Here is a 23,744-nt window from a genome sequence, read left to right on the forward strand (position 1 = left end):
TTATAGGCAAAGACAATACATGCACAGCAAAACTCCAACATATTGCAGCTTACCAAGCCCAAGAGACCAGTGAGTTACATCATGAACCAGAGCTCTCTCCAGGCAGACCAGGAAGGAGCGGAGGTTGATGTGCTAAGATGTCTACCTTCACCAGGGTCTTTTTTTTTTTTTTTTTTGTATTAAAAATCAACCGTCTAGGAACCTGAGGCTTTGCAGCAGCGTTACTCTGATCGCAGCCATGCAGCTAAAGCAGGTCAATCTGAAAGAGGGATGGGAGCAGGAGGACCCCTCTGAAACTGCTCGCTCCCGTTCGGGGCAGCAGCTGCACCAACACATCTGCCTGCAGACCCGGTGGGACGGGCAGGACTGATCCTGCCCGGCCTGTGAAGCCTCCAGCCGGGAGGTCCACGCTCAGTGGACACGGACCCCTCAGAGGTGACACCACCGGGCACCGCTCCCCACGAGCGCTTGGAGCATGCACCCCAACGGCAGCTCCCCTGCGGAGCCGGGGCTCAGGCAAGGATCTCGCAGCCCTGCAGCAGGGCAGGATTTCACCTCCTGTGCAAGGCGGCGGCGAGGTTTGCAATACACACTGTAGCAGGGCAGAGAGGCAAAGCTCTCAAGAAATGATGCAACCCCAGCAGCAGCAGATTCTCATTCACTCATTTTTTTTCCCTCCCTTTTCCTCCTAAAAAAAAAAACCAACACAACCCAAACCAACTTGCTCATAATCACCCTTGCCTTAAAGAGAAGACAAACATTTTGTAGTTAATTATATAGGAAGTAATGATTAAGAAAACACTTGTAGAAAGAGACTGTTTCTCTTGTAGACATGTGAAGGCTGCTCATTTCAGATCTCGGCGCTGCTCAGGTCCTGCTGTGCACGGGCAGGGTCTGGGATCACTGCTCGTGGGGACGCTGACCACGGGCCTGTCATTAGAAGCAGCAGAAGCATTTGATCTGGAGAAGGAAGGAAACGTAACCACCAGCGTACCTGGCCTACAAAGCAGTCACCAATCTCAAAGCTCCTTTTTTTTTTTTAGGTTAAGGCCACTTCCTTATAAGCCTCGTGCAATCATGTGAACATGGAATTTTATCTGCAGCTCACAACAAGCACTGTCCTTAGCCTGAAGTTTGTCCCCAAATAAAATTCTTCGCAGTTTTTTTGTCTCCTGAATTCCTTTCATCCAGACTCTTCCTAGAAGAAAAGAAACATTTCCTTCTCTACCCCCACGTCCTCTCTCCTATTCCAGCCACACAAATCAACTCCCGAAACAGGGGGAAGGGTAGAAACGAGGCGCAAGTCCCTGCACGCAACAGCTGGGAACAAGGAGACACGTGCATGAAACACAACAGGACTTAAAGTGACTTCTCGTAAGACAACGCGGTCCACAATGGCGTGCAGGCTCCAGACAAGGGGGATTTGCAGAGCCCGTGGCCTCCTGCAAAGGGGAGACCAATTTACCGGACGACAGCCCTAGCATGGACACAGATACGCTCCCTCACCGCTTCCACGCTGGGAAGCATCGTACCCATCTAGCTGTGTCCCAGCAGAGTTAAAGCCAGTGCAACTTGTATGTGCAGGCAAGTGTAAATCCAGAGCAGACAAAGGCATCTCCTCCTTCCACGGGCTGAGGTTAGCAAGGAGCACAGCTGCTGCCTGCCTTCTCCTAGCACCCATGAGGGGAGGGGGGAAAGAAAACCCTAAAATGGAGACCAAGATTCATCACTATCTCTAGCAAAAGCAAACCAGCCATTTCAGAAAAACCCAGTCCCCAGGAAGGCTTAGCCAGATAAAACCATAGCACCAAGAGGAGCCTGGAGCAAGCAGGCTGCAGCAGCCCAGGGCAGGGGAGCTGGGAGGCAGCTTGTCCCCATCGATGGGGCTCAGGCACCTCTTCAGCCTCTGCGCTCCTCTTCCTCCCACCCCCAAACCACCGCAGCCAGCGGAGCAGCTCCCTCTCCCCCTGCCCGTCCCAACGGCGCCCGGCGGAAGGGCTCGTCGGGTCAGCAGAGGAGGGAAACCCCCGCGTGGGCTCCCCTCGGGACCTGGAGGACCTCGCTCAGCTGCCCACACCACCTCCGCCTGGGTCACCTCCAGCCATCGAGAGGCCAGCAGCAAGACAGCGACGCCTGCGAGCCGGAAAAGCGGACAGGGAGAGGAGGGGAAAAAAAAAAGACAAAAAAATAATAATAATAATAAAACTTGCACCCTCGGGCCTGTCCCTCTAATAACTACAGCAAAACCTCACCAAGGCTTTACTCTCCTGGAGGGTGATAAAGCGACACAGCGCTGCCCAGCACCCGAAGTCCTAGAGGTGGGAGATCCTCACACCCTCTCCTCCATGGCCTACAGGCTTCGTCCCCGGCGTGGGGCCTTTTTTTTCTGCTCTGTCATTAAGAGTGGAGCCTGGTCTTTTCCTTCAATCCCAAGAATTGCACTGAATTAGATCATCTTTCTCGGCTCACCTCCCCCTACAGGCTGCTCCCGAGCATGCTCAGCTCGGCCTGGCGCTGCCATTTCATAACTGCATTGTTTACAGACACACACTGACCTGCCATTTTTTGACAGGAGGAGAGGAGCGGGCCTCCCGACCGCTTGCGGCCCCCCAGCCCCTCGCAATAAAAATCCGGTTTGGAGAAGAGAATTTGCAAAAGCGTGGAAAGTAGCAGGCTGTGGGTTTGTGGTGGTGGTTTTGTTGTTTTGGGTTTTTTTTTTTTCCCCTTTTCCCTCCTCGATTTAGGTCAAAATCCACCTGTTTTGGAAGGAGAAGTTAACCCCTTTGCGGGTTGAGGGGAGTGGGCAGGAGAGGTCTCGCAGAGCTCAATGCAAAATGCCAGCCATGATTTTTAGCTTCTTCAAATCTTCGTGATTCGATGTCACCTAAAAATATAATACCCAGCCCAGTCTGCCATCCTCCGTCAAGCCTTCCTCTGTGAGAGAAAGGGTTGGAAATATGGTATTTCCCTTGAACAAACAAGTTGGCTTAGTCCCAGCACATAGAGTTTTCTCCTTTAAATGCAAACCAGAGTATTTTTGCAGGCACACAGGAAAATGAGGAGAGGAGGAGGGGAAAAGTTCCTCATTTAACACCAAGAGCTCCATGAAAAGCCTTGCAAGGTTGCTCCGAGCCCCCTCTCCGTTCCAGTCCTCTCCCTGTCCGTGCTGATCATACTTTACAGGTGAAAGCAGCGCTGACTTACGACGGAGAGAAAATGCCAGAAGAGCCGGAGGTTTCCTCATCCTTGGAACAAGGACAAGTTGTGAAAAGCTTCCTTTGCAAGAGGCACTGTGCTGCTCCGACACAGTATGGCAGCGTTGCAGGGAAGATGCTTGCACGTCAGATCTTCTTAACCCCCACCGCCTCGCCCCTTCTCCACCACGTCCACCAGCCTTCCCCCTCCTGATGGGGACCGAAGGAAAAAGATAAATACATTACCTGGTTTGGGGGAAGCAAGCTGTTACGTTGGATCCCAGAATATTTTTTTAAAAAGCTTGCTCTGCATTTTTTCCCTCTAATTTTTTTTCTTCTTCAAGGATACTTTCCAATTAGCTCGTACAGTGCATGAGCTTCGCTCCTGCTGCTTTCCTACTGTAAATCCTGGCAGGCAGTGCTGCCTGCTGCCCGTCCTCCTCCTCTGCCCCCCTCCAGGACCAATGCCACCGTACAGCAATGCCGGACATTTCCTCCTCCACCCAAGAGACCAAGGAGCTCACACAGGCACGGGGAGGGACCACGGGGATCCCACAGGACCAAGGGAAACACGAGGGGACATAAGGGTCTTCTCTGCAAAGAGCGGTTGGTGTCAAAACTCTTTAAATTTACAGGAGTCGAAAAGAACCGGCTGAAAACGGTAGTTAAGGGTTATAAATTCAAGATTCGCTTCCAAATTACTGACATTACATGTCACTGCAGGAACATATGGTCCTCTGAGCCTCGCAAGCAGGGAGCACACGCTGCCAGAGCCCCAATCCTTTTGAGTGAACCAAAAGCAAGGTAGCTCTCCCGCTGCGGCGATTCCTTGACCGCTCTCAGCTCCAGGAGCAGGAAGGGGAGAAGGAGAAACTTCAGGGAAAAGCAGCAAAAGGACCACAAAGAGGAGCAGCAGGAATCAAACCAGCCCTCCCCCAAAACAGCTGGCCAGGAGGGTGAAGCTCCTTAAAACTGCTTGTTTACCTGAATAAAATAGCTCCCTGCCATTGCAGGAGACGCACGCGATGCTCTTCCGTTAGGAGATGGCACCGCGTAGGAGAGGTCAGGAGAGCCAGGCTCCAGCTGGCAAAAGAAGCCCCAGGATGACCAACGCAGCCTGAGCCCCAGGTCCTGGGCCTGATCCTGCCCACCCGCACCTCTGCTGCCAGGCCCAGGGTTTGTCTAACAGGAGCTGATCAGCAGAAAATATGCCCCATGTGTGCTGCAGAGCCCAGTTCTGTCCACACATGTTCTTGGGAAGAGGGAAGAGCTCATGCTGGCACTTAAAAGTCAATTAAATACGTGAAGGGGAAAAAACCCAAGACCCCAAAGCCCCAGTTTGGGGCTCTTAACCCTTGCTGGAAAGCAGCACGAAGTCCAGACCTCGGGTTTCTCTCTTCCCTCCAAAGTAGGTCAGGCTTTTCAGCGTCTCTCTGCAGACGCTTTCAAAGGGCATCAGCCGGCAGGGACGGAGCATTAGGTGTTTTCGGCCGGCTGTCACACTGGTGTCACCGTGGTCACCAACACACAAGAGCACACGTTGCACACCTCTGTGCTTTTTTGGTTGCTTGTTTTCTCAGCCTTCATCAAACCCAAAGCACATTTTTTCCCCTGGATGGGAGCTGATCAGGCAGCACGTCAAGGCCTCTGCTCTTCACTGTTAAAAAAAAAAAAAATCTCGTTTCTCTCCTTGTGACTTCTTCTGATGCCTTTTCCTTTAGCGCACATCTTCTAAATGACGAATAATGAGCATATTTATAGTCCAGTGGAGACACGATAGATATTTAGATTTGGTATCACAGATCGTCCTGTAAGCTCCCTAATCTTTTAAATGCCATCTTCACGTCTCACTCCTTGATTGAAAATTCATTATCGTGCCTGCATGACAGCTTCAGGGGTCTCCCTCGAGCACAGCAAGCTCAGGCCAGTATTTTGCCCGCTGGCAGGGGTGCCCAGACCCCCCACGGCTCTGGGAGCTTCAGTGTCCGCCCCAAGTCCCACCAAGGTCTGTGGCAGCCAACAGAGCTGTCTGCATGTAATACGAACAGCAGCAAAAAACGCCCCAAGAGCATGGCAGGGCCAGGGGTCTGAATTTTAGGCAACCTTTAAAATAAGCTGCAGACATGGGCCTCCTGCCATGAAATCAACCACGGATGTTTCGTTTTAATCAGCTGTTCCCTTGGATTGCAAGCTACTATTAAAAAAAAAAAATAAAATAGAGACAGAGGGGAGAAAGCCACCCCAAAATAAAAAGGATTGTTTCTTCCTGGTAAAATAATGTTCGCTCTTGCCTCACCCAAAGAAGTGAGCTGTAGGCTTGCTTTATGCAACCAAAGGCTGTCAAAAGAGACCTAGCGAGGAGGTGCCATGTGGCCACAGGCCTCTTCTCCCCTTTGGAAGTTCAGTCTTCGAGCAGCTCGGACACCCCAGGGTTTGCTCTTCCTGCTTACAAGAACTGCAAGCAGGGAGGGCTCCTGGGAGAACCAAATTTTCCAGAAACTTCACACTTTAAAAAATAAAAAAAAAAGCACCACAAATAAAAACCAACCAAAACCACCCCAACCCCAAACAAGCCTCCCCATCCCAGAAGACAAATAAAAGACCACCTGGACAGGAGGAAACAAAGCCCGAGCTTCCCCGGAGCCAGGAGACGTCGGATGCAGAAGTACCTGCAAGCCCATGGCACAGCACAAGGCAACAATCATCACGGCACAGAGGGAGCCTGGCCAGCCTCCTCCAGCCGGCTCCCCAGCACACCCCGCCTGCCCTCCCGCACACCGGGCAGGAACATAAATGTATATAGAAACAAATAAATAAATAACCCCCAGCCATGATTCCCCGAACTATCTTCCTCCTCTCCGAGGCTTCTCCTTCCCCAGCAGGAGACAGCCTGCCTGCGGCCAGGGCCGGCGGGGAGCCGCTCTTTGTGAGGCATAGGAGGTGGACCCTGCTGTACCTGCGGACATCTGTTGTCTTCTTCTGGTGAAGACTCAAAGAGTTGCATATTCCAGATCCTCATGAGCAGTGATTCAGTTTCTGCTCATGTGATAAAAGCTCCCTCTACAGAGTGAGCATGCCCAGAGGAGACCATTTCACTGCTCCCTCCAAGCTGCAGCCATTTCACAGAGAACCTGCCGGCTCCAGGGTGTCCATTGGAGCGCGATTATCCCGGGCATCCCGGGGACGCACCGGTAATGCAGATCATCTGTCAACTTTCTGACAGGGTGCCAGGCCTCAAAACTGATCGCCTGCCTGAAAAAAAAAAAAGCCTTTTAATCCACAGAGCGAGGTGTTCTGTCTCAGTGGCCTTCAAGAGTAGCCCTTGCCCACAGGAAAAGGAGAGACAGGAGGGACAGGGAGGGATGCTGCGCGGCTTGGGGACGCTCCCGTGCCGATTTTGTTCTGCTTAACGAAGCGCCCGACCTCTGAGCGCTGGGACGAAGGCACACGGGTTAAACTGGTTCAGTGTGCAGTGTCCAACTGCAAGTGCATTCGAGATCCGATCTGCTGAGCTGAAGGGGAGCTATTTTTCACTTTGGGGATTAATAAGACAACCTGACCTGGTACAACCAACCTTAAAAGGGTATCACAAACACAGTCATTAAAAAGGGGGGGGCAGGAATGGAATGAGGGGGGGAAAACCCTAATGAAGTGATAGTGCACTACTAGGTGCAGGAGCTCTGAGCTCAGCCTACCTCAAACCATAGGATACAGCTGGCCCAGCCAGCAAGAGAAAAGAAATTTTAGCTTCAAAATAAAAGTAGTTTGTCTCTGTTCCACTTAACAATTAAGCATAAACTCTTGGCAACCTTCGTATCTGCTCAAGCTCCCAGTAAAACTGCCGGAGCAACTCGCAGGAACATCTGTAAGCAGAGATCGGCTGGAAGAGATTCAAGCGCAAGACTGGCATTTATCGGCGGCAGGAGCAGGAGGCTGCTGGAGCTGGGTGTCGCGCTGGAGAACCTCCCACCCGCGCAGGGGGAGGGCGGCTGGCAACCCTGGAGAAGAGGCCAGAAGGAAGAGGAAACTCAGAAATGGACTGTGGCACCACCCGCTTGTTCTTGGCCAAAGAAAAAACAGTTTTCAAAAAAATAAGAGCACAGAAGATAGTTCTCTTTAAGAACAGAAATTAAAATGAAGACGAGCCGAGTGTAATGTGTTACAGTGGGCTGGGGGGGGCAGGGAGCAGCCTGCACTGTAGGGAGAAAAAAGCCATCAAAATCCATAGTGAGGTTTTGAGGAACCCAAGGATTTTGTTTGCCTTACACCTTGCACCAAAAGCAGGCATGCAAATTCAGGCCTTCAGCACAAGCATGAAGCCATCGCCTGCTCTGCTCTACCCATCCCCTTCTCCTCTGCTGAGCATCGCAGGAGCATGTCCTGCCATTGCGTTACCGCAGGCTGGAAACATCAACAAGCCACATTTTCTCTGGCCCAAGCAGCTACTTCACCACCGTGTCCAGGCACATTTGCAAAGCGTCAATAGCTAAAGCAGCAGAAGAGCCTGCCACGGATCTGCCTCGGCTACGAGGACATTATTTTTCTCTCCACACTCTGGAAAAGTTTCACTACTAAACAGTTAAAACACACAAGGCTACATCAAGATGACTGAAATTGATAGAGAAGGAATATTTGAGGTGATGGTATAAAGCAAGCATCTCTCTTTCACCCACTGGGTTTTTGTTTGATGTAAATTTTAAGTTTTAATATACACGAAATGAGATTTTCCTGCCCTATCAGTCGCTAAGAGGTATAGAGGTAACTCATTTAAGACAACCTTGAAAATCCTCAAACAAAAGCAACAACAACCGACTACACTGACAGAAGTTGTATTATCCACCGCATCAAAAGATTACTGTAGTTCAAACCAAAGATGGCTTTAAAATAGTTGATGCGTTGCCCTTCCTTGCAGCATGAAATTACCAAGCTTTCATTAAAAACACAGAAATAGAAACAAAGATATTAACAAACGCAGTGTCAATGAACTACCACAGTCAACATCCCCTTTCAGAGATAAAATAATGATGGAGAACCACACCGCAGCCTCAGCCTTCCCGCGCACGCAGAGGGGCAGCACTCCCCACTTCATCTCAACACTAGAAATGTTTTTACTGCTGAGGTTAAATATACACTGAGAGCAGAAGCTACCAGAGACGCTTTTCACATCTCACGGTCATCCTTGAGAGCACTAAATACCGTTTTTTTTTTTAAAAAAAAAAAAAAAGCAAAGCTGATCAGGGTTTTGCAGATGCTTCAACAATCAACTCGAGCAAAGCGATCGATCGGCACCTTACCAGCAACTCTGCACAGCGCTGCGTTCGCGGGGGATGCTTGTGCATTGATTAATAAGACCTTAAATTTATGCCATCCGAAAGGAGAAAGAAGCTTCCAGACCACCACGGCATTGCTCAGGCTGGCATCACCACCTCTGTGCCCGGGCAGGGTCCAGCAGCTGTCGGAGCAGTGCCGTCTGCCCCGGGTCCCCTATCTCCCCGATTTTGCAGAGGTTGGGTGCTGCACAGGCTCTTTTCTAACCAGCTGGTTAGAGACCCATCTCCAGGCTGGCCGAGGAAGCGGTTTTTCTAATGAGGTAGGATAAGAACAAGCCTGTGCCCCATGAAGCTTTCCCCTTTATTTAACCCAAGTACGCTCCAGCAATTTCCCCACCAAGCCGGTATGAGACAGCATAGCGACCCCTTTCAAAACATCTTCTACCAGCTATAAAACTACAAGGTATTTTTACACCAAGACGCTCTGGCCTCTGTTGCCCGATTCAAGGCTCAAATATCCCTTTCAGAAATCTCACATTTTCAGGAGGAAGGCAGCAGCACAACCACCTCCCTTCACAAAGGACACCGGGTTCCTCAGGGCTTTTGCTTAATTACACCATTATGTACGGCATTTTCACAGCTCCCTTGCAAAGGAAGCACAAGTGGGAGGCAAGGGGAGATTTTTCTTTCTATAGGAAGAACAATATTTAGCTCTGCAAAATACAGGGGTTTTTCCTTATTTCCATCAGGCTCCTCTCATTCCAGACCCTCCAGTTGCTCAAATCTGAAGCTCCCTTTCAGCCTCCTCGGAAGCAATCCCAAAAGCACGATGAGCTGAATGCACTTCTGATATAAGATGAGCATTTCTGCTGGAATCCTGATTTGCGTCTGCACTGCTATGAACCGCTCCGCAGCTCCGCCACAAGCTGTTAAAATGCCTCCTTCCCTCCTCAGCCGTTACGTACAGCATTTCCTAACCAGAATGCCCATTCCCAGGACACACTGAATGTCCTCAGCATCCTCCCAGGGAGCCCAAATGTCCACCTCCAGACTCAAGTAACAGCCTTGAAGGAGCAGGCAGTCATAAATGCACGCTTCTGGAATCACAGCTTTCTCCACCTTTCAAAATCTGTTTTATTTCCCCAAAGTTTCCAAGCCATCTCCCTCCCTCCCCCTCCTTCCCCAGCAAAGTTGAAAACTGCTTTTACTTAATAGGAAACATGAAATGTTCCCTGGGATGCTGCATTGAGTACATCACACACACCAAGGAAAAGGAAAAAAAGAAAAAAAAAAACAAAAAAAAGAAACTAAAGATGCTGTTGCGACAGATGTTGAGATGTAAGCTCTCTGGGAGATGTTGCTATGTTTTGATAAGAATATGCGTTGAGTATTTCATTTACAGGGCAATCCTAGAACTTTATTTAGAAGCATATTGGCCAGACAGCTGTAATTTAGAACATACTGTATTCCTAACAGTTCCCAATTATAAACTCCTTCAGCTTTAACTTATAGTAACCACGGCTCCTTCTATTTTGGAAATCTAAAAACACCATTTCTCCCCTTCATTCAGCTATCGCGTATCAAGAGCTTCTACTGTACAAACACAGCCTCGCTCGAGAAGGGTCCTAAATACTGCAGCCCTTGCATATCCCATCTCAGTAACAGCGAGCAAGCTCATTGCTTTAACCACACTCACCGTTTGCTCCACAGTCAAATGTTTTATTGTTTTATTTGGGAGACAGTAGATGGAGTGGGAATCAGACCCATGTCAGTGCAAAGCCATCCTGCTTATTAGTAGTCTTCTGCCAGCAAAGCCGGCTGCAAAAATGGCTGCTCACATTCAATCTCGCTTCTGCTGCAACACTAACGCTGGAGCTCCGGTGTAGATCCTGCCAATGAGCCTCACGTGTTCAACGTGTCCCTGTTCTTTGACCTCACACCTATTTTTTTTTTTTAAGGATTAGGGCATTCACGTGAAAATAAGCAAGTTCTTCACTGGAGAATCAGTGCTTCATGATGCTTTTATATCTCTCCCCAAATCATGAACTCGCCTATGAAATATCGCAGTTGATGGCTCTACAAGCAATTACGCTAACATTATAAATTTCTGCAAGGAACAGAAGGAGCAGATGAACTCTTTAAAAACAAAGCTCCTGCCTTCATGCAAACATCACTGGTTAAGAAGAGCGGAGAAATAAAGCAAGCATGATGTGTATACAGAATTGGCTCTAAAGAGGCTGCTTTTCAGCAACTGCCATAAGGTGGCAGTGGGTCTTTAAGGCTACCTTACACCTTTCACACAAGCACAATAGGAAATTATCACACGAGTGGTTTTCCAGCATCTGAAACTGTTTAAGTCAAATTTCCTCATCAAGGGAGCCAGACCATACATGAAAACTTGGGGCTGAGATCACCTCAACGCCAGAGTCGCACAAGGAGAAAAAGCCACTAGGATCAATTCTCAAAAGCCATAAACGCAGCCCCCATCTGAGCCAAAGAAAATCAAAACCTTTTCCTTTCAGTGTACAATTACAATGCCGTTTATTTTACATAAACGCTTTTATTTGTGCATTCATCCAACCATAAACAAGCCAGCATCCATTAAAGGGTAAGAGAAGTTCTGCATGGCCAGCAAGCTGGGGCTCCAGCAGACTTTTATGCAGGGACCGTAAAAGCAACACCAGTAAGCAAGCTGGTCACCAACTTAGTGCAGGGCTGACGTATCAAACAGGCTCAGAAAACGCCGTGGAAGCGTTGGGTACACAAGAAATGCAGAACCGGGCAATAAATAGGCAAGTTACTTTAGGTCATAAAGTGACTCATCATGCAGACTGACCCAACTGTGAGAGACCGTCACCTGGATGGAGCAATAAAATAATAAACTATGTTTTGCTCTTCACCGATCGCCCCCTGAACTGCGCTATGAAAAGCATCCAGAGTTGCCCTGAAGAAAGAGCCGGTCTATCTTACTGCACGCAGGCTAAAGATAGAGCGTGATCGCAGAGATTTCTGTTAATAAACACAATAACTTTGTAATACCAATGTATTCACAATGCCCTAAGAAGAGCAAACCTCTTGCCTTACCTTCACTTACAGCCAGGCTGAAACAAGTGTGGACACCCAATAACACACCTCCCGTAGGAGACAGGGTCTGCGAGGGCTGAGGCTCGCGGCCGACATCTCTCCCCCTGCTCCACACAAACTCAGATCTTCCCTACACCTCACTAATACAAACATCGAGAGCCAATGTAAATGTTTTATTGGCACTTTACCACGCAGCTTGCTTGTACAACAACTGGAGTCAATCGGCTCATGCAGCACATACCTGCTGGTGCTTACACATTCCTTGTGAAAAGCTGGCAACCACAGACGACATCCAAAAACCCAACCTAGCACAACTCAGAGTCCCCTTCCTTCCCCCAAACCCACTCGCCAATACGTTAAACCCCTGCAAGAAGCACAAAAAATCTCTCAGCCAAAGGAATAAACATATCTATATTCCCTCCTCTCCTTGCCAGTTTGGAGGACCTGGTGTGGCAAGGTTTGTCTGCAATCCTTGGAATGCAAAATAAGCCCGAAAAAGGGAGTTTGAGTTTTACATTCTTTCGCCCTCCCACAATCGCAGTCGGATCTAGATTTAAACTGCAGAGCAGGTCTGCGCCCTGCAAGGCTTTCCATTAATAATAATTAGCGACCGAGCCGCGCAGCCCACGACTGAGACGCGATCACATGCCTTCCAGTATGAAGGCACAACCCAGCAAGTCCCCGCAGCCCTCGCTGCCAGCCCCTGCCTGCTGTCGCTTTATGTCACCACCCTAACATTAGACAGGTCCGTTCTTTATATAGGTTCGCCAGTCAGTAAAGGTCAGTATTTTAAAACCCCTCCCCGCTGATCCGCAGGAAGCGATTTGAAGCCATCTCGTGTCAGTGGTTAACTATGCTGCTTTTGAATCAATTCCAACAGTTTTTACCTCATCCGGTCTCCTCGCTCCCCCGGCCCGGGGGCACGGGAGGGAATCGGCCAGATTTGCCCTACCTCCGTCCCGTCTGCGGGGAGCTGCTGGGTCCTTCCAGATCCTGACTCCAGGCCTATCCCTCCTCCAGCCACAAATCCATCTCACTCTATGGGTGCAGCCTCCACCCCGGAGCATGCTCAGTACCGGCTGATCTTCAGCCATTTCAGAGCTTTAATGAAATGTAAGCATAAGGAAGTGTCATTAGCAAAGAAAAAAAAAAAAAAAAAAGGAAAAAAAGAAAAAGGTGCAGGATTCATCCCGATCCGGCCAACCTTCCTGTTTCCATCCTCTGTCAAGGAGGTGAAGCTCTCGCTGCGGGGATCGCTGGCGTTTTTAGGCAGCAAGCATCTCGTTTTAGAACAAAAGCAAGGAAAATCCTGTCTCAGGCAAGGCTTGTGCAAAAAGGAGCATTTCCTAGTGACACACGAACCAGCAGATTTTTCACTCTGGGCCTTCCACAAATTACAATATTTTCATGAAATGCCATTAATATTATTTTTTTTCCCCCAACAGGCTTCAACTGAGGCTTTTAGCTCGCAATGCAAATAGTACTTCCCATCCATCTTAAAGCTAAACTTACCCCAGTCTACCCTCTATCACCTTGAAGGTTATTTTAACTCCATTTGCAAGAAAGTTAAAAAGCAGGATGAAAGAGGGGGGAAAAGAGACTACAGTACAACACACTTCATGCTATGTTTTCCTAAGGACCTGAATTTTAAGAGAGGTTTGTTTTTCACTAGTCAGCCCTGAAATTACTCCATCGTTACCTTGTCTCCTCAATGCAGTGAGACCGTTTCAAAGAAGAATTAATAGAGGATTATTTTTTTTTTTATACTTTCCAGTTTTCCAAACAACAAAATATGCAAAGACACACAATGCTGAAGTCCACCGGGCATTTTCACTGCCGGAGGACGACAGCCTTGCACACTACAAGCGATCTGCACATGGAACTTAAAAACTTGTATTTCTCTATATATCCTTTGCATATCCCCTACAGATCCCTACCAGCTCACAGAACTACTCCAGAAAGCAAAAGATAGCTGTTGCAGAAGTAAAGCTTTGCAGGCCAGGGCAAAAATTGGCTATTTAATTCCAACAAAGTTTTAATGTATACCCTATTCCTCTTGTTGGGCCCAAGCCAAAAAAAACTCTGGATGTTCAAATCCGTTAATTGTGTGTGCACTCTGCCCAGCGATGCTCGTTTCCCGTGCACGCATGGCTAATATTTCTGCCATGTATGTACAGTGGCTGCTTCAGTGCTGAAGTTTTGATTCTTCAAAGGGCGATTAAAAAAAAAAAAAAAAAAAAAAATCAAGCTACTTTATCAATACAGCATTTCAGAAAAAATCAGGGTGACAGATGAATGCCAAAACCCAGCTTTTTTCCTGAACCAAACTTCCAAGGTAATCACAAAAATACTGAGAAACTTTCTGTACAATGCAATAAGCCAAGTTAGAGTCAAGATTTTCACCAGTCCACAGCACATTCATGTCAGACACACTATGCAAACAACCCATAATGTTGTTCTCTCATCTCTTCCCTAACAAATTCAGCACAGTCCTCAACATCAAGCTACAGCTTTTTAGCAAATTATTTGGGATAGTATTCGCATTTGACTTCTGAACGCCAGGCAGCCTTTCACACCAAAGGCTGGCGAGTTGCATTTTACTAAAATATTTTTAGAGGACAAAACGCTTGGTAAAGTGACCCAGGATAAACCATAATAATCTGGCACAGAGAGCGCGTGCTTAGCTCCCCTCAGCCCTCTATTTCTGCTGAAGGATTTCATCGAAGCCCGGGACCGGCGCCCTGCGGTAGCCGTTTGGCCCCAGGCTGCCCCTTCTCCGGGGATGTTCATTAGGGACCTCTGCTTTCAGCGTAGGGTGCAATTCTCCCTCCACCACATTAGGCAACTCTAAGATACCGCACAGTGCTTTCATTAAGCACAGATTGGTAAACCCTGCCGACAAATGCTATTCTTGTCCTCTCCCTTGCCTTTAAATTGGAGGTAGTTTAAAAATAATATTCAGACCATATAATTCCGAGGCATGTCTGCTGAATCTAGCAGTGTTTGCATCTAGCACAGCTCAAGCATGTCAAGTTTGTTTCCTTGGAAACAAAGACCAATTTGCAAGCATTGCTTTCTTCCTTTTTTTTTTTTTTATGTAACGAAGACATACATACCTGCAGCTCTTGTTGATACAAAGGAATTAAAGCAGATTCACTTACCAACGAGGTTCATAAGAGAATTATTAATATATTTCACTAAGGAACAATTGGCTTGCTGCACTAAGGGAAAACCACAGTTCATCACTATTTAGAAATCCCTTTCTCCCTCAATAGATACACACTGGAGGCATGGCATTTATATTGTTTCCTTAGGGACAGGTAGAAAAAAAAACCAAAGCCAGAGTCATTTGCTTACCCTAGGCTAGGTACGCTGGTTCCAGTGGAGGAACAATCTAAGAGGGAAATCCCGTCTTGCTCCTACCACATCGCTCCAAAAGATACACTAATACTGCTCAAAATACACCTGCTTCAACACAGACTGAAGAGTCAACACAAGCTTAATAAAAAAGAAAGCAATAACATCTTCTAGATATGTTCTGCCAGTTTTAAGCCCAACTTTTTCCCATCGAGGGCATGCATTAGGGCTTAAGTGGGAAGCCAGCCTTCCTATGCAGCCGTAACTCTTCTCCTAGAGCCTGCTCACATCAAAGGTTCTCACGCTGAAGGCAGTAAATCCTAGGGCGACGACACACAACCTCTCTGTGCGGGCAAGAAAGAGGAGGGAGGGCAAAAAGTGTCAGAGCTGAGTCATCCACAGCCTCATTTACAACGGCAGTCAGTACCTCCACCCTCCAGAGCCTTCATCAGGAATTACAAGAGCTCAGCACCTTTCAAAAATCTGTCAGATATGGCGTAAAAAAGAACAGCAAATAAAATTATGGTTCCTTAAACATGCCCTACCAGAGGCTGACGCAGCACAGAGTTCATTTCCCAACATGCTTGGGCTGAGGCCGGGTTGCAATCTCTACTTGAGAAGATTACCTTCATATCCAAGGGAGCAGAGCCCGAAACTTCTCTTGTTCCTATTAGCATCACCACATTAGAAAAAGCCAAGGGAGCTGCACGAAGAGAAGCTGACAGGAGCAAGAAAAGCCTCCTTCCTCCACATAAAGGACAAAGCCTCACGATTCCCTGCCCCTGGAGAATCCCAGAGTCATTGCTAGAGCCAGTGTCCAGCACTAAAGCTGACGTGCACCCTGGATGCTTCACACTTCTGTAAGTCAGGCCTTGGACTCCAACGCACCAGATACTCCAGAGAGGTTCAGAGCTTGCAAATGCCACTTTCCTGACAGAGCAGCCTTGCTGTCCTCTTGAACGTGCTCACAGTAGGACCAATGCAGTCACCTGGAGGGTAAATTGTAAACAAAAAGCACCGAAAAAAACCCAAACCCTGCAAATGTCCAGCAGAACTGCCAGAGGGTCTCACTTGAAAAATTAATCTCTTTTCAGGACACTGACTTTTAAAATGTGGCTGAAGAGCATTCAACACGACTAATGGAGGTTTCCATTCCTGCTGCAATCAAGTAATCCTAAAGCAAATCCTCCAGCCTACACTCTGCAATGGTGTGCATCCTTTACCAAGTATTCTAATTACTTTGTTTTATTCCAATCAATGCCACAGTCTGAAGGAGTTTCGGAGACTGTTCTAGCCACCATGAATTCTGGGGGAAAAGCAAAGAAAACAATCTAGTTCTGCCTTATCAAAAGCAGAGCATAAACTGAAAAGAGCATCTAAACATCACCATGTACAAAAGAACCAGATAGATACATTGTGATTTGCTTAAGTGTATTGCAACAATAAAAATACTTAGGACTTTTTACAGAGCAATTTATAATAAGAGATGGGAATAGTAGGCAATATTAATGTCTCCATTTTACAGATGGGAAAAATCGAGGCTTAGAGAATTAACTGCCAAAAATTTCTGGAGTGGGCCTTCACAAATGTATGGAGCAGAGGAACGTAATATACGAGATCTAGATTTGAAGTCTGCAGATTTACTGAGTCACCTCGGGTGGCCAAGTTGGGGCAGCAAAGAATGTGTTGGGACAGCCCGTTTGAGATGACTCAACTTTGAATCTCAGTGAAGTCTGAGCACTTTAAAAAAATCTCGTCCTTCATTATTTACAAACAACAAAAAAATTCCCAAACACATCAATGTAAATAACAAACATATCAGTATTTTCTCTCTCTGTATAATATTCCCTGTAACTAACATGTTTTTGGAGAGGAGGGGAAGTATTTATCCAAAACAGCAAACTTGCAACCACTGAGGAGCTTTTTATGCCCATTGCCAAGTTTGAAAGCAGGCGGATGCCATGTGGGTGAATCTGTGACACCAGGACACAGTCCAGACTCAAACAAGAAGTCAGTGCCGTCTAAACTGGCCAACAGAAGCAAAAAATTCAGAGAAGTTACTCAGAAATTTTTTGTTGGGTAACTGGGCTGCAAGTCAAAGCTCCTGGGGCAAGGGCAATGAGCTCCGTTATATTTTTTTAATGCAGACGCATTAAACACCTGGAAACACTTCGATTAAAATATTGTATCAAAACAAAAGCAAATGTGGAAATAGAGTGAGATTACACCACTTACTAACAGATTTAACTATTGCTTCCCTTCCCTTTCTCTTCCCCCTCCAGCCCGGCAGCCACTGCAGTGTGCTGCTTGCAGGTATCAGGAACAAAGAGCCGATGAATGCCGTGAGCCCCACGTACTTCTGGAAATTTGTGAACACAGATTTAAATTCAGGATGATGGTCACGGAAGTTATTTTAATGCCCAAATCATTAAACCATCCTATTTGCTTGGGTTCCCAGAGCTACAATGCTAAAGACTTGCTGTATTACAGAGGACAAACGCGAGGTTGGTATGTAAAGCTCAAGTCTAAGACTGATGAGCTCATTCTGATGCTTTCCCACACAAAAGCTCTGTAGAAAAAAAAAACAAAACACAAAACACACAACAAATTTCAAATCAAGAGTCACAAGCTGATTTTGGGTGGCCAGCTCAGACAGAGTTTTTCAAACCTGCTGAGAGCCTGTATCTCCTAGAGTTGTAGAGACACTACAGCAAGAGGCAAATGGTCAGTACACCTGAAAATTAAGCACTGGTTCCACATCAAAAATTAAACCACTATTTCAAAAAATGACTTCCCTCAAATTCTCCCACCTTCCCCCCAGCCCCCTGTATAACACCCACTCACTTGCCTCACAGAGAGGCACAGAGTTTAATTTTGTTACCATTTTAAACTGAAGGACTCAAAATACAGCAAAACACTAGGAAAAAAAAAAAAAACAAAAACACAAAATGCTGCAATAATGTAACCGGCTCTCAGAGACGTGATCCAGAGAATGGGGCAAAGATGAACGTTGCAGAACGTCTGCGATGGAGCGCAGCAGCCCCTCTCCTCATTTGCCTGCTCTTGGCCACAGCAACCAAAATCCATTTTGGAGGCAAACCAAAGGAAGGCAGGAGTAGTTTTGCATACTGAAAAAAGACCATTTGCACTATTTTTATTATACAAGGAAGAGGAAAGGGCTTCACCCTTCCAGTGCTCTGTACGGAGCCCAGACTCTCCCTCTCAGTGCTGATCTCCTGAACTCAAATGTGCATCAAAAGCATCATGGACCTTTGAAAGCTTTTCCTCTGCTCTCATGCAGCCTTACCCCAGAGAAAAGGCAAGCAGAAGTGGATGGTTCTGGTTCAGTAATACTACCAAAAATAAAATAAAATAAAAGTGCACAGGCAGTAGGAAAAAAAAATCCTGAGTATTTTTCTTCTGCGACAGGAAGCCAAATGCCGGCCTTCAGCAGCCGCTTGATCACACTCGGGCTTCAATTAAACAAACTCAAGGACTGCCGAAGTCAGCTTCCTTTCCTCGAGCAGTTTTGTAAGACATCTGCTTGGTAGCTGAAAGCTCTGGAGTTTCACATGAAACTTATTAGCGGCTGGATCATCCCTGTCACTGACTTCAAAACCCAGAACCAGAGCATCGCACCAAGACAGCCGTTCCCGTGTGCCTTTGATTAATGACTCCTGCTGCACTTGCAGAACTGAATTTCGGCATTGTTTTCACGCAGAAGCCAAGAAAAAACAGTCAGCCAGGCAGAACATGGCCCTCCAAGAAAGATTTCCAGGATTCCCTGCTAGTCAGCAGCTGACAATGTACAGCCAGACACCGTCAGCGGAGGGAGGGTGTTGCACAGCGTTACCATGGCACGTTCGTTACGCACAGTCTGTGGGATGATCCTTCCCCAGACGGGCGAGAGTCAAGAGAAGAGCTGCTGCATCACCTGGCAAACATCACTTGGCTTTTTTATTGCCTCCTCGCTGCGTTCAACTCTCGCGACAGACCGACATCAATGTGGGAGCTCCGGCTCTGGTCTGGCAAAGCGCCTGGGAGCCGCAGGTACGGGGCTTGCTCCCGACACCCATCCTCCAAAACAGTCTCCATTGAAATGCATGGGACTGCTTCAAAATAAATGCGCCCTTGTTTAGGCTCAGTGATATATTGGTTCAAAGCAAAAACCTGAGAGGAAGTAAAATCCTTTGCAATCTCTTGCATGGATATGTACCCTGCATCATTCTTCTGCCCACGATATAATTACAGCCCAAACAGTACAGACTTCAAGCAAGGTCCCAAGCCTACAAGAGAAGGACCTTCCCAGCCAGACGGGAGCACCATCGGTCTGCAACCTGCCTTGGAGACAGCCGTCCTGTCTTCTCCTTGCCAGATCAGGTGTAAGGTATCAGCAGACACCCGATATAAACACAAATGCTTCTAAGCCTTGACTGCGGGTAGACAATATTCTCATCCTAGAAGGATTGCTCAGTGGCTTTTTCCCCCTCCTTTAAGAAAGGGGGAGGGAAAGGCCCACTCAGATCATGATAATAATGACATTAGCCCAGATGGTTGTAATGGGAACATCCCCTGGGTACTGCCATCATCACAGTAATATTTTTTTATATTCCCCTTTCCTGACATGCCTTAGAAGTTGGCATGAAAACCTGCAAGGGTGGATATTTACAGGTCAATATGCTGTGACATGCCTGGAGCACCAGTATTTTTTTTCCTAAATCCTTCTTTAGAAGGAACAGAGTAAAGGATCCGTTGTAAAGCAACCCAAGATGCCTGTCAATGCAAGCTGCATTTAACACTCTTCTTCCTCGCCGTACTGAAAAAAAAAAGCATTGAAGAAGTTCCTGTAAAGCCCTGCATATCCCAATACTAATCTAAATGTGCCCAATTCCCAAGGAGATTGAATGGATATCATAAATCAAAGTTTTACTTTAAACTATAAAAACTCAAGAAGTTGCATCCATTGCAATGCACAAGCAAAAAAACAAAAAAAAAAAAAGAGAAACATGGTTCCTAAGTAACACAAGTACATACAAATTTTCCTGCAACAGTGTAGTTTATACGCACCAGTCTCTAAATAAGCACCAGTCTCACGTGTTTATACAGCAAAAACTCTGGCATAAACTCTGCAAGGAGGGATGTAGTAAATGAGACCAGATCTAAGTGATGGAGAAAGGACACCAAGGTGCATATAAAGTAACTGAGTCCAGTAATTTGAAGGATTCTTACCCATTTATTTTTACCAGGTTCTTACACTTCATTTCTAATCCCTGTAACTTTGCCTTGCACTCATCAGTTAACTTCACCTTCAGGAGTCTGTCAATCTGCTTGGGAAGAAGGAAGGTTGTTGCCATCATTTTGTTTTAAAGAGCTGCATCCCAATGGATGTGTTGCTTTGCACAGCCGCATTACGTCAAGCTCCTTACATTGTTAAGGTCAACTCATCCTATATCTCATCATAAAAATTCACCAAATATTTTGTCAGGTACATATAATACACTTCTAGAGGTGGAAGCATTCTCGCTAAAAAGCAAATTTCGAGCTCACGTCTTTCAGACTTGCAATGTCTATCAGTGACACAATTAATTTCTTTCTCTCCATGTAATTCATAATTAAATGGAGGATCTATCTTCACTGCAAAAGCCAATGCACGTCTGTGTTAAAAGGGCTACTTGAAGATAGGTTACATGAAGATTAAAATTATATTACCTTGCCTTTGCTAGTAAGGATACATAGGACGAAATTGCAAATTAACTTAACTTAGCTATACAGGTCAAAAAATCCTTTGTTTTGTCTTCACTGGGCTGCAGTGCTGAAACAGTCACCTGTCCTGATGCAAACATGGCACTTTCGGCATTGCGGACAGTGCAGGACTGTGACACAACCGTAAGACAGATGTGGGAAACGTGACTTACACCATTTCTTCATTCATTAGCCAGGTTCAGTTGTGCTGGGTTTCCTCTTCCTTCAACCATTCATGGGTTTTGTGGAAGACCTTCAAAATCAGAAGGTTTCTCAGCCTGGCAGAGCACTGCCTTCTGCAGCCTCTCCTAAACTATGGGAACTGGAGACCTTCTGCGATGCTCTCCCTGGAGAACTGAAGGGTCAGTCCTTCCTGTTCATCACTCCATCCATATTCAGGGCTCAGGGGACTTCTTTGTATCACTTTTTAGTCACCGGCATAAAGGACAATTAAAGCAAATATTCTGCAGCACTTGCCTCCAAATCCCTCATTTTGTTTGCCATCTTCACCTGTTGGCCGTCTTCCTGCCTACATATCCAGGTGCCTTTCCTTTAACCTTGCTTTGGGATCAGAGTTTTTTTCTGTTTGCAGTTGTTCACATGCACAGATGCTCAATCCCTCATGTTTCAAAGCTTCATCGTCCATGCCATTTTTTCCTCTTCTGTTTTGAACTCTCTTCCCCTATTTTTAATTCCTGTGTTTTCTTTCTCCTCTGTTTCTAATTTATTCTCTCCATCCCGCTTCTGTCTTTCTAATCCTTTCTCACTATCCTCTTGGGGCAGGTTTTAAAACAAAGATCCTGCTGCTCTTACCTCGAGGTGCAGGCAGCAATGAGGCTTACCTGCTTTATTCTGCAGACTCTGAAAGTGAGCGAACCCACATGGAAACAACCAAAACCCAAAAAACCCTGCCAAGATCCATGCTCTAGTCTCAAAACCCACCAAATTCACTCCGAAGATACATACATACTCCACTGACCCAAAAGATAGGAAGGAATAGTCTCTGGTATCCTAATAGAACCTAAGGATAAATCTAAATATTCTTCCCCATTAATACCTGACCAATGAAAAGTGATAATGTGTATAACTCTGAACACGTAAATGCACACATCCACGTATGTGGAAATACAAGGAAGAGTTTTCTTGCTTCTCTGTCCTTTATTTAAGAGTTTTCTACAAGCTTGGCCTACCTTGTCCTGCCCGGCTGATGATGCTGCTCTATTAAATGCATATTGGATCCTGCCTGAAAATTCAGGTTTTAAACGGCTGCCCCTGTCCCACTTGTAAGGTGAACTGTTAAGCAAGTAGTAGTGCAGCAAAAATATGAACCCAGTCCAACAACAAAGAGAAACATCCCTTTGCAAATAAAACTGGTGGGTGAACAAGTGGTGGAACTGAAGCCTCCCCTCGCACACCACAGCCCGCTAGCAGCCCTGGCTGCCCATCCTACCACAGTTTTTAGCCAAAGGCTCAGGCAATATCAGATCCCCCCTTCTCATACAACACTCATAACTGCAGGTAACCTAGGCTTTACTGCTTAATTACACCTCCCAAAGTTCATACTTACTCTGAAAAAGCGAGGACGCCATAGGTGAAGAAGGTCTGTGCAAGGCAGCTGGCACTGGCACCCTGGGAAAGGGGTCTCGACCAGCCCTGCGCAGCTAACGCATAAATCGGGGGAAGAGCGTGCCTCTGAGCCTCTCCCGCGTATCGTAGCCTTGACTCTGGAAGCTTCAAGGCACTTTGGTCCAAATTAGCAACACATTTTAAGCGTAAAAAAAAAACCTGCTTAAATAAATTAAGCACCTGCTTGAAGTTAATTTGTGCTACGGGGTCCGTACAGCAAAGCTGACAAAGGCAAGAGAGGGACAACGGGATGAGCGATCAAACAAGCAAGCAATGATCGAGCCATCAGACCTCCTCCCAAGGACCTTGTTGGGGCTTGGACCCTCCACGTGGTGCATTTCACAGCCTCAAAAACTAGCCAAAAGAAGGGTTGATGCTGATTTCTCTTCTGATGTTGGACCTCTGCCTCCCCTCCCCAGCATGCCCGTTTGCTTTTGCAGGGGACATTTACAGCAATGACCTCCATTCCACTATGTCTTATATTTTCACTTGCTTTCTTCCAGCATGAATCATTAACAATCCCCATTTATCATCATATAGTTATTCTTTAAACTGAAATAATAAAGGAAATTGCACGGAAGCTTCAGGGGTTTTGTTTTTTTTTTTTTTTTAAAAAAACCAAACTATCCCACAGAAAAGTATGCATTTTATACTAAAGAGGAAAAGAAAAAAAGAAAAAGTAAAGCCTGGTTGAATTTTGAGCCTACCAACCTTCTACACTGCCCTTTTTATGTCTGACAACAAAGAGGCGTGAATGCTATCAAGTCACACACAGGTACAGGCAACACCATCCTGCTTTGTACCACTTTCCAGCTAGGTGCTCATTTTAATACAACACAAGCTGCCATGCAATTAAAAAGGCCCCAAAACAAGAGGCTGTAGAAAAAACTGCTAATATACCCAACTACTCCCATTTTTAACCTTAAACAGTGAACAAGGCACCAATATAGAACTACTTGTGCAATGTGTCAATTTTAAAAACAAACAGTCCCTCACACCCCATTAAAAAGCCGCCCAGCAGTAGTATTTCCTACATACTATATATTATGAACGTGTCTCGAGGCACTGTAGACTGCAGCGTTTCATGGCTCCCTTTGCCATCCACTCCGACATTCACAACAGCGAAGCCTTTCCTCGGCACAGCTGCATTTAAGGCAGAAAAAAGGGGGCCTGCCTTACCACGAGGCAATTAACAATTGGGGAATTAAAACAAAACCCTAAATACTTGTCAAGACGAAGCGCCTTCGCAATCCATGGCCTTACCTGCTGGGAAGCGAGAGGCGCAGAGGTAGCAGCACCCTCGGCGCAGCCCTTAGCAGGGCACAGCTGGCAAGCGCAGAGGCTCCATGCTGCCGGAGCCTCTGGCGCGGGGGATAAACTAGCCGGGAGACAACCTGCTGCTACGTGCTGCTGAGCCATTTAAGTTTAGAGGCATTTTGTCCGAGGCAATCTTTAGGAAACTCCAACGCAG

The 23,744-nt window shown here is 46.7% G+C and overlaps 1 protein-coding gene across 4 annotated transcripts in view; it reads right to left on the minus strand.

The window, feature by feature from the left end:
* EHMT1 (euchromatic histone lysine methyltransferase 1) overlaps positions 1 to 23,744 on the minus strand; it is a 123,045-nt gene that overhangs the window by 67,059 nt on the left and 32,242 nt on the right. Inside the window, exon 1 of one of the 4 annotated variants that reach the window (XM_075170464.1) lies at positions 6,151 to 6,510. The exons of the other annotated variants lie outside the window; for them this stretch is intronic. Within the exon in view, the coding sequence (XP_075026565.1) occupies positions 6,151 to 6,213 (63 nt within the window). The 5' untranslated portion in view covers positions 6,214 to 6,510. Of the gene's footprint in view, positions 1 to 6,150; positions 6,511 to 23,744 lie in introns of those variants that run through there. 4 annotated transcript variants of the gene reach the window in all.

Source organism: Calonectris borealis, chromosome 21 (genome assembly GCF_964195595.1).
Source record: "Calonectris borealis chromosome 21, bCalBor7.hap1.2, whole genome shotgun sequence".
In the NCBI taxonomy this organism is placed as follows: domain Eukaryota; kingdom Metazoa; phylum Chordata; class Aves; order Procellariiformes; family Procellariidae; genus Calonectris; species Calonectris borealis.